Below are 13,175 nucleotides of genomic sequence, written 5' to 3'. Positions count from 1 at the left end.
ATACCCCAAACAGCGTACAAATTCTTAATTGATTATTTTGGACAGGAAAAATAGAGGTTTTCTTCAAGTCAATTTTGGACACTACATTATTGTACTAGCTTGAATTAGTCTAACCGAGGGACGGCTAGGCGTTGGCGACCATCCAGTATCGAGAGAAAATCATAATATTATGATAGAATGTGTGCACTTTTTAGTTACATATATATTCACCCTCCGGAATTTAACATGTTTGCTACAAGCTTCTTGTTACATCTATATTCATCTCGCTAAAATCGTTAACATCAACAGATTTAAAAGCCACTTGGGATGAACCGATGGGTGGCTCTGCAATGGCAATCATCCAGTTTTGGAAAATTAACATGTTTGTTACACATTCATCTATATTCATCTCGCTAATTAATGTCCATGTGACCAGAAATGAGATACCGCCAAATTCACCACCGTATGGCCTGCCTCTTGGTAACTAAACTCATCAATCAACTCCACTGTCTTCAGCATAATCAAGTCATAAATGAATATCAAAACAAAGGGGATATACACATAGCATGAAGTTCAACAGTAATCAATCTTCCTTTTGGCATGTCGTTTTGGGTGAATTTCTTCCTTTTTAAACCAAAATCTTGTACTTTTTTAACTGGTCTATATGATAAGAATCAGAAATATACTGCTTACACCAAAAGATAAAAAATATTCACTAAAGATGAAAAAAGCTAAAAATTTACGGTTTTTCTGGCATATGCTTCTCGTACTTTGTATATGATGAGGTGACGACCACCAAGTGTCCCATACATGTCTCATGTCGCATGGTCACTCTTAAAATCTTATAACTCCGATTGGACACCCATACCTATGATGCCGTGTGGTGCCGGTGCTTCACAGGTTCCGAAACTATAAAGCATCATTTTGACATCCTCATTGAATATGAAATCATTTTTAATTTTGGTTACTTAGTCCATTAAGAAATCAACCAAAAAAACAAAGACCAAAGATAGCAAAGAAAACGAGCACAATGAAACGACATTATGGACCAAGTGCTCCATTTGAGATACCCCAAACCAATCAGCACTCAAAGTCTTAATCGACTATTAAATCTGGTAAAATAGAGGTCTTCTTCAAGTCTACATGGACTTCATTGCGTGGTTCCAAAACTAACATTTTCCAGGAAAATAAAGGTCAAGTCTTTGGCTGCTACTGTGGAAGAGGAATCATTTGTGTGAGCTAGGCCCTATATATTTCTAACTAAAATTAAAAATCTCAACTACATAAAACTCCCTCAGAGTATTGAATTAATTCATTTTGACCCATTTTAACACTCAGGCACAAAATTACCATTTTACCTTTTTAGTTTTTTCACGATCATGTCCTTGAATATCTTTGCATTATAAATTGTAGTATTGGCATGCCTTGAAGGAAGCAACCTTCTTCTTCTTCTTAGTAATTCAAAAATATCCCAGCCTTGTATATATAGAATGCTAAAGTTGATGACGCTGATCTCATCATCTCTGTTATTTCTCATGATCAAGCTACTCAGCTTGGTTTTATTTTTCTCCATTGCCACAAAAGTAACCTGCAGATTGAGCAACGAAACTGATCAACTAGCATTGCTTTCCTTCAAGGAACATATAGCTGAGGATCTGCTTGGCTCGTTAAGTTCCTGGAATAGTTCTCTCGATCTCTGCAAATGGGACGGAGTAACGTGCAGTCGCAAGCATCAGAGAGTAGTGATTCTGGACTTGAGGGGAAAAAATCTGAGGGGAACCATGTCACCTTTCTTGGGAAACCTCTCTTTCCTCGGATCCCTTTACCTCCAGGAAAACAAATTCCAAGGAAAAATTCCCCTGGAGCTCAGCCGCTTGTTCAGGCTGCAACATCTGAATCTCAGTTCCAATTTTCTCCAAGGGGAAATGCCAACCAATTTGTCAAACTCCCTTGGTGTCATTTTTTTAAAGCATAATGATCTAGTTGGAAAAATTCCAGACTCGTTTGGCTCTCTCTCCAAGCTCACTTATCTTGACCTTTTCTCCAACAACCTCATCGGAGGGATTCCACCTTCACTCGGTAACCTGTCTCTCCTCCAAATGGTAATCTTGGGAAGGAATAGTCTCACGGGATCTATTCCACATTCCATCGGACGGATTCCCAACCTTCAAGAATTTAGCGTTGGATCGACTGAATTGTCAGGTACTGTCCCTCCCCAACTGTATAATATCTCAACACTCAAGCAGTTAATCATTGCAGATAACCAACTTACCGGCAGTTTACCCCAAGATATTGGCGTCACACTCCCCAACCTGATACGTTTAATTGTTGGGATAAACCAATTCTGGGGACCTTTTCCAGTTTCTCTTTCTAATGCATCTAGAATGAGAATGCTTGATCTATCTCTTAGCAACCTTTCAGGACCAGTTCCCTTTGACCTAGGGAGAATGATGAAGGATCTAACGTGGCTAAGTCTAGGAGAAAACAATTTAGGCTCCGGGGATTCTAGCGACTTGAGGTTCATTGGTTCGTTAACTAACTGCAGCAAGCTAGAAATATTGGGTTTCAATGAAAATGGTTTTGGTGGTGTTTTACCCACTTCCATAGCCAATCTCTCGAGTCACCTCAATATTTTAGCAGCAGGACAGAACCAGCTTGTTGGAACCATCCCTGTGGGAATTTCAAACTTCGTCGACTTAGATACTTTGGGTTTGGAAGGAAACCTTTTTTCAGGGTTCATTCCCTTCGAAATAGGGAAGCTTAGAAACCTCGAACTAGTATCTTTCAGTACAAACAAATTGTCCGGTCCCATCCCAGAAAGCATTGGAAATCTCACTCAAATATTTGAGTTATACCTGGATCAGAACAACTTGATCGGAACCATTCCTTCAAGTATTGAAAACATCCTGGGCTTGCAAACCTTGGATCTCTCACATAATGTCTTAACTGGCCCCATACCCAAAACAGTAGGCCTTTTATCTACTTTAACCTTCATGTACTTGGCTCATAACGCTTTTATCGGTGTCCTGCCACTCGAAATAGGGAAATTGAACAATCTCCAGGAACTAGATGTTTCAGAGAACAAGTTGTCTGGACATATTCCTAGTAATCTGGGAAATTGCAAGAAATTGGAAGGCCTTTTTCTAGAGGGTAACACGTTTCAAGGTAGTATTCCTCCCTCTTTTAGCTCCTTGAAAGGAATGTTAAGTTTGGATCTTTCGCGCAATAACTTGTCCGGCCAAATTCCAGAAAATCTAGCTGCCCTCGTTCTTTTAAAGAGTCTGAACTTGTCATTTAACAACTTGGCTGGTGAGGTGCCTTTGCAAGGTGTCTTCGGAAACTTGAGTACGATTTCACTTGTTGGAAATAAAGGGCTTTGTGGAGGCATTGCAGAAATGCGGTTACCTGCTTGCCCAATGTCCATAAAGAAGGGAAATCGCCTTGGGTTCAAAATTATTGTTCCAATTGCTTGCATAATCCCCTGTCTTTCGCTCGTGCTACTTTTGGTTGTTTTTCTTAGGAAAAGAAAACAGAAAAACAAATCTCTCACCCTACCAGTCATAGGAGATGATTTCTTGAGGGTTTCATATGATCAGCTCCTTAACGCCACTGGTGGATTCTCTTTATTAAACTTAATTGGAGCTGGAAGTTTTGGCACCGTGTACAAAGGAATTCTCCATGAAGGCAATAAAGAAATTGCAGTCAAGGTGCTCAATCTTGAACAAAGAGGAGCTTTCAAGAGCTTCGTGGCTGAATGTGAAACTTTGAGGAACACAAGGCACAAAAATCTTCTGAAGATCATAACAGTGTGTTCAAGTGTAAACCATGCAGGAGATGATTTTAAAGCACTAGTTTTTGAGTACATGTCCAATGGAAGTTTAGAGAAGTGGTTGCATCCAGGAGAAGATACACCACAAGAAGAATGGAACTTGAGCCTTTCCCAAAGGTTAAATATAGCGATCGACGTTGCATGTGCCTTAGAATACCTCCATCACCGTTGTGAAACTCCAATTGTTCACTGCGATCTAAAGCCAAGCAATGTTCTCATCAATGAAGACATGATTGCCCATGTGGGAGATTTTGGGCTAGCCAAGTTCCTCACCATCAATAGTGGTCAAAGTGATGGTGGGCAAACAAATTCACTTGCAATCAAAGGTTCTATAGGATATGTTGCGCCAGGTAAGTGGGTCACTAATTGTACTTCTTTTTCTTCTTCTTTAATTTTTCCCTTTCAGCCATTTGTATATAGTAGCCTACCTTTCTTAAGTTTAGTATAACTTCTGTTTCATTACTTATTTTAATGCAGAATATGGAATTGGAGGAAGGACATCTACAGAAGGAGATGTTTACAGCTATGGAATTTTGTTATTGGAAATGTTGACAGGAAAAAGACCGACAGATGAAATGTTTACAATCAAACAAAACCTTCATGAATTTTGCAAGGTGGCATTGCCGGAGAGAGTGATGGAGATTGTTTATTCACGCATGCTTTTAGATGAACCTACTGAAGCTGAAAACTATGCTCAGAATGAAAGAGTTAGACTAGCCAAAATAAGAGAATGCTTAGTTTCCCTTTTGAGGATTGGAATTGCATGTTCTGCGGAATCACCTGGCGAAAGGATGAACATTAAGGACGTGATCATAGGATTAATGAAAATAAAGGAAGTATTTCTTGGAGTAGGTATCCATGGGAGGAGGCAAATGAGGATGCGACTCACCGGTGAAGGAACATCTCAAGAATAGCTACTAAGAGTGCCACTTGAGGAATTGACTCTGCGGAGGATGCTTGGAAGGTTTGAAGCACAATCACTTTGTTAGAAAGGCCAAAACCCAAGTATGCAGGCCGGTTTGTTAAATCATGTAAGTTTAGAAGAATAAAAGAGAGGGTGAAAGTCCTCTCCCATATATAGTAATTTTGGGTTTTCAAGTAGTCATAGGTGTGCATATTTAATTCCGTGAAAGTCCACTCCCATATATAATAATTACATGTTAAGGCATTAAGAATGTGCCCGTAGCTTCTTTATTGGTTTGGTAGTAACATTTTTGAGACGCTCTCACTTAAAAATGGATGCGTTTTTTCGATGGAAATGGTTTTGGTCTCTGCTTTTCAGAAGAATCATTTATCCTGATAAATCCTTGGGGCTTCGAAAAATTTGTTACTAAATCATTTTTCGATGGAAATGGTTTTGGTCTCAGCTAGCATTGCTTTCATTCAAGGAGCTTATAGCTGAGGATCCGTTTGGCTCGTAAAGTTCGTGGAGCGATCCTCTCACAAGCATCAAAGAGTAGTGGTTCTGGGATTGGAATGTCATAAAAAAAACACTATTTTTGGAATATTTGTCTATGGGTGAATTTTTTCAGTTTCAAATAAAAATCTTTTACTTTAATTGGTCTAGCTGATAAAAATAGGAAATAATTTTTTTTAAAACAAAAAGCAAAATATATTTATTCGAGATGAAGTAAGCTACAAAATTTCAAGGTTTTTTTCCTGGCACATCTCCTTTGTACTTTGTATATGATGACATGACTCCCAGCGTGTCCCAATACATGTCTTATGTCGTGTGTCCCTCTTAACATCTAATAACTGCCCTATCTATGATGTTGTGTCGTGTCGGTACTTCACAAGTTCACAAGTTCCCAAGCTATAAAAGCCTCAATTCAACATCCACCTTGAATATAAAATCTTGTCATTTTTGATAAGTAAATCCGTTAAGAAACGCAACAACAAACTAAGGACCCGTGGTACAACCTCGAGAGTTCACAAGAGAAGCACAGGGCAAACCCCAAAAAGATCAATCATGGACCACATGCTCTTTTGAGATACCCCTAACATCACATAAATTCTTAATTGACTATTAAATCCTTGTATTTCACTTTCTTGGACAGGAAAAATAGAGGTATTCTTAAAGTCAACTTTGGAAGAAGGTTACAAGATTGTACCATTATTACATGCACTTCATTGCATGGAAAATGAAAAGATCTAAGTCACAGGCTGTCCCCAACCTCACATTTTCCAGGAAAATGAAAGGTATAAGTCTTCGGCGGTTACTGTGAAAGAGGAGTCATCTCCAGAAAGGAATTAAGGTGTTTGCATTTATAATTAATGTGAGCTAGAGCTGCAGCACTAAGCACTAGAGTGAGGAGCTGGCTCTGCAAGTAGATGGATGGCCTGATCTTAATCACGAATGTGTAGTCACAGCGTCCACGTTTCCGATGACACCAATATTGGCCAATAACAAGCGTTCAAAGTATACCAGCATCTTAATACAATGCAGTGTACGATACCTAATCATGGTGTATATGCTTATCGATACACTAGTCATTATAGGCCAATGTATTGTCCGATAAATAACACTTCCTTAATGTAAGGCTCTCCTACAACTCATCTTGATATATTAGGCCTTGATCTAGATTGTAGAAACTGCAATGTAAGCTTCTGTTGGAAGTTGGTATTAACTGATAACTCTCCAACCCAACCTTTAATTTAATCATGTTTAGAGGTAAAAACATAATGTGCGAAATGGCTATAATTTTTCGATGTATAAATCTTGTTGTTTTGTTCCAAAAGGGAGAAGATCAGGTAAAAGTGGGAAATAAATTAATCAATAATTGCAGTTTAAATGCTATTAGTGGCCGATGAGGATTGGTTGTATATCTATGCAGAGCACCTGTGTATTGGATGCGCGGAATGCTCATGAATATATTTGATATGAATCTGGCTTTTATGGTCTGCATGTGCGTTCAGTTTTTTCATTCAAACGTATCACTTTCATTCCTTTCATAGATATCATTTGCTCACCTACGGGTCCACAAATCTCTTCCCAGCAAACTGGACATAGTGAATCAGCAACCACCTTTTTGCAAAACAACACCTCCTTTATTGGAACAATATTGTGAAAACACTTTTAATAAAATGTTTTAATCTTACCAAGAGTAGGTGCTGTCTTCCTGTGTTTAGCCAGTATTGGTGTAGTCTTGTTGAAATGGTGAATTCATAACACAACGGTCTTGATCTGTCGTTTCGCACCAAAAATATACTTTATAAAACAAGGAATTAACTATTATTCCAAAGAACGGTGGTTAAGTCTAGTATAGTCCACGAGGACTAAAAAGCTGAGTTGCAAATTAATTTTTAATTTAATTCGGAGAACAAATGGAAGTTGGATTTGTGATTTGATTTGAGTAAACTAAAACTAACTAGAAAGCAATTAAAGTTTCGAAAACAAGAGAGAGAGGAGACTAGGGTTTTCGATTCAACCTCCCCGTACATTCAACCTGTAACCAAAAAGTAGGCTAGACGAGCTTTCTAATAGTTCAAACCACATGAGAATCGGAGTTTATGAGTGTCCGTGGCAAGACCGCAAAGTTTGGTCGGTTTTGAAATTTCGATGATGCGCCTGAGGCGCAATGAAGTGCGCCTGGGGCGCATAGAATTGCTCCAAGGGCGCACAAAGCTCCACAATTTCCTCAAACTTTGTGAGTTTGTCCCAGACACTCCCGAACTCCGTTTTTTGCAAGATTAGAACTGTTAAAAAGCTTGTTGAGTCTCATTTCCAACCCCAGTAGTTGGAGTCAATATTTTTTTGTATATAAGAGATATGACCAATTTACCCTTAGTGATACAAAAACTAAATTATTTCAGTAAAATGCTTGCATCTCCCTCATTTGAAATCGGAAAAAGACCCATTATATATCAATAAAGAGAACTTTCAATTTACTAAAAGATGGTAGAATCCAACCATCAAAATAATAATGTTTAGTTCATAAAAATTGGGTAGTAACTAAGGCTAGCCTAGCCCATGCTCAACATTAGATAAGACAATTCCAATACAAAGACCAAGTATAGCGAAAAAAATAATCGACAAGAAACCACATTATGGTCCAATTAAATGATCTTTTGAGATACCCCAAACAGCGTAGAAATTCTTAATTGACTATTAAATTTTGTATTTCGCATGCTTGGACAGGAAAAACAGAGGTTTTCTTCAAGTCAGTTTTGGACACTACATTATTGTACTACCCAGTATTACATGGACTTCATTGCATGGACCTTCCCAATCTCACTTCTTCCAGGAAAATGAAAGGTCTAAACCTTTGGCTGTTAAATTGACTATTAAGTTTTGGAGCTCAGCCGCTTGTTCAGGCTGCAACATCTGAATAGAATCACTGAAACTATTCCACATTCCATCGGCCGACTTCCAGAACTTAAGATATTCTTCATGGTGTGATGATTTTAAAGCACTAGTTTTTGAGTACATGCCCAATGAAAGTTTAGAGGACTGGTTGCATTCAAGAGAAGATACATCACGCCAAGAACAGAACTTAAATCTTCCCCAATAGTAAATATAGCGATCGATGCTGCATGTGCATTAGAATACCTTCATCACCTTTGTGAAACTCCAATTGTTCACTGTGATCTAAAGCCAGGCAACGTTCTCATCGATGAAGACATGACTGCTCGGATGGAAGATTTTGGGCTCGCCAAGTTCCTCATCGTAAATGGCAGCAACAGTGATGATGGGCAAACAAATTCACTTGCAATCAAGAGTTCTATAGGATATGTTGAGCCAGGTAAGGAGTCACTCATTGTTCTTTTGCGTTGGCATATCGAGAAACATTAGTAGGTACTCCTCGGGCAAAAACTACGTGGCAGCCCATAGTTCTTAGCCATCATCACACCATATTATAGCGTCAGTGACGAATGATATAAACTCCACAAGAATGTCTGGTAGCTAGTAACGAGTCTTGGGGCAGCACTTGATAATGATGTAGAAGCACTGAATAATTACTCACATAACGACCATTAGTAATTCTTCATGGCCATGAGTAATTCTTTGTGGCCAGGAAGAATTCTACGCGGCCTGAAGCAATTCTTTGCAGCCATGAGAAATTCTACGCGGCCAGGAGCAATTCTACGTGGCCAGGAGAAATTTTACGCTACCAGGAGCAAGCCATGAGCAATTCTTCACGGCCATGAGTAATTCTACGAGGCCAAGATCAATTCTATGTGGCCAGGAGCAATTTTACAAGTCCAGGAGTAATTCTTCGCAACCATGAGCAATTCTACGCAGCCATGAACAGTTCTTCGCGGCCATGAGTAATTCTACGCGGCCATGAGCAATTTTATGCGGCCCTGAGTAATTCTTCGCGACCATGAGTAATTCTTCGCAGCCAAGAGTAATACTTATGGTGGATTCCCAAACTTAAAACGCAGAAGCTTACTGCATAAGAAAATTTTCCTGTACATATTTTAGCAATAAAATTTCGAGTTAGTAGATTAATGCTAAGACTCTTGCATCTCACTAGGAGGTCAAGAGTTCGAGTTTCCCCATCTGTGTATGGGTGTTTTTCCCTTAGAGAGCTTTTTCTTTCTTTCTTTGTCTCTACCCTATAATGGGCTTATTCTTTTATTGGTTGAATTGTTGGGTTTTGTCTTGTAGACTCTCATAATTGATGTAGTGTCCCGGATTAGTACTTTGTACCTCATATCTGATGTAAAGTGATCTCTTCTATTGTTTGACAAAAATAGAGAGTAGATTAATGCCTATCCAAAAATCAACACTTTATTACAAGCCACTTAGAATGATAGGCATTTCTTAGCAACATAGACGTTTAACAATAACGGACATTACAAGTCTCTTGAAACAAACCGAGTGGCGGCTACCACATTACTGACCATCCAATTTCAGAGAAAATTGTATTATCATAACAAGTAGTGACATTAACCTTTTCATCTAGCTGATTAGCCAATATTGGTCTAGTCTTGTTGAAATGGAAAATTCATAACACGATGGTCTCCTAAACTGTTCACAAGTTCTTTATCAGTGCCGATGAAGATAATCCTCTAATTAGAACAAATTTTTACCAACTATGGCTAGAGATTGTGTACAAGCTAGAAAACCATTCCGCTTGTTGGGAAAATGTGGAATGGAGGAGAAAATTAAAAGAAGTAGAAGAGAAATTAAAGGAAAGTGTATTCTTCTTATTTGTTGAAAAAAAGATAAAGAAAAAGATTGATTAAATAGAGTTAATTTTCCTTGCCCTTTGCTCAAACTTTGAAGTCCAAAATTACCATTTTAATTCATTTTGACCATTTTAACACTAAGGCCACAAAATTACCATTTTACCTTTTAAGCATCCCCTAATATGAAAAGTATTGCAGATTTAAGTGCATTTTGGAGTTTAATTACGTAAAATTAAGGCTGCATTTCACTTAGCTAGGTATTTGCCAAGAGATTTACGACAAGAAAGAAAAATAAACCAAACTGATAAATTACTTTAGTTTTTTTGCTATCATGTCCTTATATTTCTTCGATTAAAAAAAAAAAAGTCTTCTTATGGAGTATTTCTCTTCACTTTTCAGTTTTTTTAGGCGATTTCTTCTCAAATACATGATCAAGGCACAATCCTAGTGTAAGTTCTATATGTAATGTTGTCCCTAATTTTAACGATTAAGTATCAATGGGGGTTAGCAAAATTTACCCCTAGAGAAAAAGACATTTGGAATTTTGGATCAGTACTTTACCTTTTTATTTCTCTTTTTGCTATAAAAATGATATTCAAATCGATGAAATCTTGTAAATTTTCCTTACTTCCACATTTGGTATTGCAATAAAGTAATAAAACTATAGTTATAATTGTGAAATGATGAGAAAAGAAATGAAACAAAAATCTTCTTCCTCCAAATCTTTGATGAACTCCCCGGCCTTCGGCCCTTCACCTGTATCATGATTTAAATCTTTACGGTTGCGATGAACTTCTTAAACAAGTCTTGTTGAAATAGCAAATTCATAAGACAACGGTCTCCTACAGTGTGCACAATTTCTTTATCAGTGCAGATGAAGATAATCCTGTAATTAGAACAAGTTTGTACTAACTATGGGCCTACGGCTTGAGATTGTGTACAAGAAAACCATTCAGCTTGTTTGGAAAATGTGGAATGGAGGAGAAAATTGAAAAGAAGTAAAAGAGAAATTAAAGGAAAGTGTATTCTTCTTATTTGTTGAAAAAATGAAATAGAAGTATTGATTACCTGTGCAATAGAGAAGATAGAAGGAAGGAAAGCTGAAGGAGGAGTTAATTTTCCTTGCCCTTTTCTCAAACTTTGAAGTCCAACAAGGAATTGAAGAGGAAATAGAGTCTTCTACCATGATACAACATGTTATTTTGATCTCACCATAGAAAAGTCTACAAAACAAAACGATTGCCGTCGAATTAACACTCAACCCTCTTGAGAACGGTTGGAGTTTTTCCAAATCCTCCATTCAGATTTTGCCTTTCTTTTTCCCAGTCAAGCCACATCCACCGAAATAGAGCATTCTATTGCAATCTACCAATATTTTCCTAGTAAATTGGGAAGACTTGGGCATAGACAAATGGGAAGGGCTGGGAATAGTTCTGCGCAAAAAAGATAATGAAGGAAATCATTACTAAAACATATTAATACGAAGACAGTCATCCACCATGATACAACATATTACTAAAACACAATGATTGCCGTAGAAATACCACTCAACCCTCTTCAAGGGTTGGAGTTTTCCCGAATCCTTCATTCAGATTTTGTTTTTTCTTTCCCAATCAAGTGACATCCACCGAGATAGAGGGTTCTATAGCAATCTACCAATCGTTTCCTATTAAATTGGGAAGACTAAGGGGAGAGAGAAGAGTAAGGGGAGACACTGTTGGAAACCGGTCTTCAAAATGATGAATGTGATGGTGTGTCTCTTCAGAATCTGGAACAGTAAAAGCGATTGGAGTTGCATGCGTTAGGAGAACGCTTTCCTAAAGACAGTATTTGCCCCCACCAGAAGGTGTGCACTGGGTTACAACAAATCCGCCTTCAAGATAAATCGAATCAGAACTCTAGGTCCTTTCTGTCTGTGTTTGCACAAATGAATACAAACAGAATATCCACTAAACAAATGTAAAATAACCAAGAACCGATATTCTATTTTTGCAAAATAACAGAATTCTGGTATGCCTAAAATTCTAGGAAGAGTGTGTAGAGAGAGAGAGCAATCCAATATGGAACTTTTTGGTGTATTGAATGACTTAACCAATGACCTATTAATAGATTTATAGGCACCCTTATGTGAAAAGTTGTGTCTTTAGAAGAAACACACATTAGGAAGGCTCATGTCTTTTAAAACACTAATTAGAAAAGATCATATCTTTTAAAGACAATATATTAAAAGGAATCATGCATATGCTTCTCATACTTTGTATATGACGAGGTGACTCCCACCATGCCCCCATACATGTCTCATGTCACATGGTCACTCTTAAAATATAATAACTCCGATTGGACACCCATACCTATGATGCCGTGTGGTGCCGGTGCTTCACAGGTTCCGAAGCTATAAAGCCTCGATCAATTTGACATCCTCATTGAATTAATATGAAATCATTTTTAATTTTGGTAAGTAAGTCCATTAAGAATCAACCGAAAAAACAAAGGACCTGGGGTATAACCTTGAGAGTTCCCAAGATAAACACAGGGCGAACCCCAGAAAAGATCAACCAAAAAACAATTCCCATACCTAACAAAGGCTAGCTAGCCTAGCCCATACCGAATGCTACATAGGACACAATTCCAAAAACAAAGACCAAAGATAGCAAAGAGAACGAGCACAATGAAACCACATGATTATGGACCAAGTGCTCCATTTGGGATACCCCAAACAGCACTAAAATTCTTAATTGACTATTAAATCTTGTATTTCGCGTGCTTGGACAGGAAAAATAGAGGTCTTCTTCAAGTCTATTTTGGAAAATTGCATCATTATGCTAATATTACATGGAGTTCAATGCATGGTTCCAAAAACAAACATTTTCCAGGAAAATGAAGGTCAAGTCTTTGGCTGTTACTGTGGAAGAGGAGCCATCTCCAGAAAGGGACATAAGCTGCTTGCATTCCAGCTGTGTGAGCTAGGCCCTACATATTTCTAACTAAAATAAAAAAATCTCAACTACATAAAACTCCCTCGGAGTATTGAAATTACCATTTTACCTTTTTAAGCATCCCCTAATATGAAAACTATTGCAGATTTAAGTGCATTTTGGAGTTTAATTACATAAAATTAAGGCTGCATTTCACTTAGGTATTTGCAAAGAGATTTACGGCAAGAAAGAAAAATAAACCAAACTGATAAATTACTTCAGTTTTTTCACTATCATGTCCTTATATTTCTTCGATT

General features: G+C 37.8%; 1 protein-coding gene across 1 annotated transcript; it reads left to right on the top strand.

Moving 5' to 3' along the window:
• Positions 1-1,404: 1,404 nt before the first annotated feature.
• Positions 1,405-4,935, top strand: LOC131299856 (probable LRR receptor-like serine/threonine-protein kinase At3g47570). The gene is made up of 2 exons (XM_058325431.1): positions 1,405-4,158; positions 4,286-4,935. Exons 1-2 carry the CDS (start codon positions 1,470-1,472, stop codon positions 4,720-4,722), a joined length of 3,126 nt encoding a protein of 1,041 aa, XP_058181414.1. The 5' UTR covers positions 1,405-1,469; the 3' UTR covers positions 4,723-4,935.
• Positions 4,936-13,175: the final 8,240 nt, after the last annotated feature.

The sequence above is a fragment of the Rhododendron vialii genome, chromosome 9a (genome assembly GCF_030253575.1).
Source record: "Rhododendron vialii isolate Sample 1 chromosome 9a, ASM3025357v1".
Lineage (NCBI taxonomy): Eukaryota > Viridiplantae > Streptophyta > Magnoliopsida > Ericales > Ericaceae > Rhododendron > Rhododendron vialii.
The sequence above is the reverse complement of the archived record's forward strand: the minus strand, read 5'-3'. Positions and strand labels throughout refer to the sequence as shown.